The following is a 5,147-nucleotide window of genomic DNA, read 5'->3' as shown; positions in this document are numbered from 1 at the left end:
TATTTATTTATTTATTTCTTTAGCAGAGATGGGTTTCGCCATGTTGGTCAGGCTGGTCTCAAACTCCTAACCTCAGGTGATCCGCCCACCTCGGCCTCCCAAAGTGCTGGGACATCGGGCGTGAGCCACAGTGCCCGGCCCGCCATGTATTTTTAGTAGAGACAGGGTTTCATTATGTTGACCATGCTGGTCTCAAACTCCTGACTGCAAGTGTTTTCTCATTTTGCTTATATTTTCTAATATTCTAAAATGCGTATCTATTACTTCTATAATAATAAAAGGGTTGTTTTACAAATAAAAGTAGTATACATAATTCTTAAAACATTGATTTTTAATGGTGCTATTATATGTCTCAGCGCTTTTAGGTTCTTTATTAGGACCTTAATGGTGTTATTTTGGTCTTCAATTTGTTTCCTTAGATCTGCAATCTCTCTCTTCATATCACTTCATTTTATTACCTTATTTTAAATTCTTATTTTTATTGAACTTAGGTTATTATTAAGTTGTTTTACTATGAAGAAATTATGAAAAACTTCCTTTGGTCCTAGAATTAGGTTTCCTGTGTTTCTGTCTGTCCCCTGCTCCATCTCTCTCCCCTCTCTCTCCCTCCCTCTCTATTTCCCTCTCTCTCCCTCTCTCTCTCTCCATCTCTCTCTGTCTCTCTCTCCCTCCCTCTCTCTCTCCTTCTGTGTCTCTCTCTCCCTCTCTCTGTCTCTCTCTCTCTCTATCTCTCTCTGTCTGTCTCTTCCTCTCTGTCTCTCTCTCTCCCTGCCTCTCTCTCCCTCTCTGTCTCCATCTCTCTCTGTCTCTCTCTCTCCCCCCCTTTCCCCCCCTTTCCCCCCTCTGTCTCTCTCTTTCTCTCTCTTTCTCTCTCTCTGTCTCTCTCCCTCTCTCTCTGTCTCTCTCTTCCTCTCTGTCTCTCTCGCCCTCTTTCTCCCTCTCTATCTCCCTCTCTTATCTCCCTCTCTCTCTCCATCTCTGTCTCTCTCTCCCCCGTCTCTCCCCCTCTCTCTCCTCCTTTCTCTCCCTCTCTCTCTCTCATCCTCTTTCTCCCTCTCTATTTCCCCCTCTCTCTCCATCTCTCTCTGTCTCTCTGTCTCCCCCACTCTCTCTCTCTCTCCCTCTCTCTCTGTCTCTCTCCCCCTCTCTCTCCCTCTCTCTCTCCCTCTCTTTGTCTCTGTCTCTCTCTCTCTCCACCCGCCCTCTCGGTCTCCCTCTCTCTCTGTGTCTCTCCTCCTCTCCCTGTCTCTGTCTTTCTCTCCCCCACTCTCTCTCTCCCTCCCTCTCTCTCGGTCTCCCTCTCTCTCTATCTGTCTCTCCCTCTCTCTGTCTTTCTCTCCCTCTCTCTGTCTTTCTCTCCCTCTCTCTGTCTTTCTCTCCCTCTCTCTTTCTCTCTCCCTCTCTGTCTGTCTCTCTCTCCCTCTCTGTCTGTCTGTCTCTCCCTCTCTGTCTATCTCTCTCTCTCTGTCTCTCCCTCTCTCTCTCTCTCTCTCTGTCCCTCCCCACTCCCCCTGTAGTGTCCAGGTGACCTTGACCTTGACATCTGGAGTATAATTGTCCAGATACTCCCTTTGCTCTGGTGTCATGGGGTGGCTTTGGACTCCTTCCTCTGGGCATCTGCCACAGACTGGTTGCCTCTTCCAGCCTCAGATGGGGACTCCTGCGGGCGCGGGGATGGCGGGGAACGACAGTGTGCACCCTTTGCGTATTCGTGTAGCAGACCTTGCCTACCACGCAGCGACTCCCCTCCACCTTGTTTCTTACCAAACCTTGCTTCTGTTCAAGGCAGCCGTGTGCCCAGCTGGAAACAGAATCTGTTGTCCACACGTCCCTTGCAGTTAGGCATGGCCATGGGACGGATTCTGGTCTGTGGGGACTTAAAGGGACGTGTCTCCTTAGGTGCTGTCCCTCTCCCTGCCCCGTCCCCCTTTGTTCCTGATGGCACCTTGATGGCTGGGGCTGCGTCCTGCACTCTTCTTGCAGAGACCTCAGCTGTGGTGGCCTTAAGCCATGCAGGTCCCCGTGGTCTTCTTGCTGTGAGTAGAGATCCTCTGGGGACTATGATAAAATGCACAAGATGCTGGTAAGATTCAGGTTCGGCAGCTCTGGGGAGGGGCCTGGGGCTCTGCATTCCCGAGGGGCTCTTGCATGATGTGGAAGCAGCTGGCCTGGGGCCACACTCTGAGGAGCAGGTGTTCAGCCGCTGTTTCATCAGGTTTCAGCTACGCGTAGCTGGGTGTGACCCCTGCCTGGGGTGCTGGGCTCTGGGTCTCCCAGACTGTGAATTCCCTGCAGGTTTTATTTTTCGAGATGGGAGGGGTGTCCCTCACTCCCTGGGGAGGCCCCGGGGCTGGGGCTCTATGCAGAGTCCTGGAGCCTTCGTGCTGCCAGACAGAGCCAACCCCAGCATCCGCGTCCCCTGGGCTTGCCTCTGTGCTGGACATTTCCTAAGCCTCAGGCAGGCAGAGTGGGGGGCAAAGCTCTCCAGGGTTTGCTCCTCTGAACCTGGGAACATTAATGAGAGTGCTGGGGTTTGACTCACTCAACAGTCTTTAAAAATAATGTATTTTAGTATCACAACGACAGTGAGGATCCAGAAGGCATTGCTCTGGGGCTGCTGTAGGGAGTAGTCGCAGTCGATTTGCCTCCGAGCACCAGTGATTCATCCACGTCACCCAGTTTCTCCCGAGCATGTTTCCTGGAGGCCGAGCCCACGCTGTCGGGAAGGGCCCTCTCTTTGCTGTGCGGAATTCACAAGCAGGGCTGGAGAGAGGAGCAGGGGCCTGGACCCGAGTCCTTCATGACGGGGTGAGGCGAGTGCACCCTGTGGGCCAGGCTGGGTGGGTGGGGAGGGTAGGCGTTGGCCTCACCCTCGGGACAGGGCCCTCCCCCAGGGAGAGAGGATGCAGCGCCAGGGCAGCGGCTCGGCCACCTCAGGTGAGGAGTAAATCACGTATAGCAAAGCGCCCACATTCAGTCGGTTGCTCTGTCCCCCAGGCCATCCCCGTGGCAACTCTGCTGTTTGTTCTGCTGACCAGGGTCCACTGAGTACCTGCCATGCCCTGCCCTGGGCCAGGAGGTCCAACCTGGCGGAATGCAACGGTCAAGGTCTTGGTCTGCGGCGTCCATCCTGGGCTGACGCACTGGGGAATCATTGATTGTCCCAAACTGTGACGACTGTGGGAAGGAGAGTGTCAGAGTGTATCAAAGTCTGTGACTCAGGCTGGGGTGCTCTTGGGGGCTTCTCCAGAGGGGACACTCTCCTGGGCCCAGGTGTGGCTGGAGAGGAGGGAGGTGAGGCTGCCCGGGCCAGTGGTGCTGCATGCTGAGCTGCAAGGAGGGCAGGCCTCGGTCAGTAGGGGCCAGCGGGTCCCAGCCCAGGCGCTGAGGGAGGGGTCGCTGCATTTCCCCCGGCTCTCACCCACCTGTCTCCCACCCCTGCCGTGTGACTCAGCCGCTCACCCTACCGAGGGTGGAGTCTCTTTCCCATTCCTTTGTTCTGTGTCTGGCCGTGGGTGGGACGAGGGCAGAGGCTGGGAAGGCACCTGCTGGCTCTTCCTCTCTCCTTCACCATCACTGAGCAGTGTCTAGGCTCCCCAGCTGAGAATGAGACACATCGAGGGATGGGACAGAGCTGCCTGGTGGCAGCAGAGAGACAAGCAGCCCCAGACTAGTGAGTGAGCCCCGAGTGACCCCAGCGAGGACAGAAGAGTCACCTGAGCTCAGCCTGACCCCTGACCTGCAGCTTGTGAGCTAAATAAATACTCGGGTTGAAACCAGAGTTTCCGGGTGATTTGTTTCTAAGCATTATTGCTACAAAGGTGAACTGATGTGGTGAGGAAGGGCAAAAGGAGGCTGGAGGGAGTGGGATAGACTCTGCACGGCCTGAGGCCATGCACAGTGAGAAGTCTGGGGCACTGAGCAGTTGGGGCGGGGGTGACGGGTCAGCTGTGACCTCCCCATGCACTTAGCACTCTCCAGAGGGCTCTGAGAATCTCATTTGCCACGAGGAAGAGCCTTGGGGGAGCTCACTGGGCAGGGGGTGGTCTGGGCTGGGCATAAGTGGGATTGAGGCCAGGCCAGGCTGGTGGGGGCGTGGGCCCCCAGGACTCGGACCTCAGGGGCTGGAGGGATGCTCAGGGCTTCCTCCACCCGAGGGATAACAGCAGAGGGAGCCTCTAACCTCCTTCCTCCGCTGGCGTCGGGAAACAGCCGTGGGGCTCATGGGCCTCCTTGGAGGTTCTATGCCGCTCCTCTATCACCCATCTCCCGCTCAGCGTGGGGAGGAAAGGACCGCTGAGTTCTATTATCCCCAAAGCTGAAGGATGATCTCGAGTTTTATCTGCGAGGAAACTCATTTGATTTTAAATGATTTTCAGCCTGGAAGTTAGTAGATTTTAGGAGGCTCTTAAATAAATTGCTTAGAAATAAAGATGAGCTTCTTGGTTTACGGTGAAACTTAATCTGTCCTGACTGGAACACTTGCAGAGATTTGGCTCAGGGATGCTGGACCTGACTAGGCAGATCAGAGAGACGGGGGTGTCCTCGGTGTCAAAAATGGGGTTGTGCAAATGTGCCACATCTGTGACATATTTACTGTTCTTTGTGCTTTTGCATGTAGAAAAATAAACTTTTTCTGATTATGTCAGTACTTGATGTTTATTGTAGAGAACTAGTAAAATAAACTGAAGTGTAAAAAAGAAAATAGGTGTTGTCTCTGAAGCTGTAGCTCCATGAAAACCACACTTTACATTTCGGTTATGTATTCCACATAACTCTCCTCCTCAATTTTACAAAACCGAGTGCGTACTGGGCATGAGTTTATAACATTTTAAAAACGTAATAGATTCTGTATACATTATACTTTTTATAACATGATTTAAATGCTGGAGGGGTAGCCATTGTTTAAACACACTGCATTTATCCAGCCAGTCTCCTCCTGCTGGATGTGGAGCTCTTCCCTCGCTGTTTCAGTGTACGAGTCAACCTAGGCTGGGTGTTGCTGCAGGGAAAAGCTAATGCCAAACCTCAGTGGCTGTGATGGTTATTCCTAGGTATCAACTTGCCTAGGCTAAGGGATACCTAGAAAACTGGTGAAACATTCTTACTGTGTGTGTCTTCGTGATGCCTGAGTTGGTGGACAGAGT

At 53.0% G+C, this 5,147-nt stretch overlaps 1 protein-coding gene across 1 annotated transcript; it reads left to right on the top strand.

Annotated features, from left to right (window-relative positions):
• The first annotated feature begins 334 nt into the window (after positions 1-334).
• LOC126931681 (proline-rich protein 36-like) lies at positions 335-4,643 on the top strand. The gene is made up of 3 exons (XM_050750029.1): positions 335-349; positions 555-2,808; positions 3,039-4,643. The coding sequence occupies exons 1-2, from the start codon at positions 335-337 to the stop codon at positions 1,515-1,517; spliced, it is 978 nt and encodes a 325-aa protein (XP_050605986.1). The 3' UTR covers positions 1,518-2,808; positions 3,039-4,643.
• Positions 4,644-5,147: the final 504 nt, after the last annotated feature.

The sequence above is a fragment of the Macaca thibetana genome, chromosome 11 (assembly GCF_024542745.1).
Source record: "Macaca thibetana thibetana isolate TM-01 chromosome 11, ASM2454274v1, whole genome shotgun sequence".
Lineage (NCBI taxonomy): Eukaryota > Metazoa > Chordata > Mammalia > Primates > Cercopithecidae > Macaca > Macaca thibetana.
The sequence above is the reverse complement of the archived record's forward strand: the minus strand, read 5'-3'. Positions and strand labels throughout refer to the sequence as shown.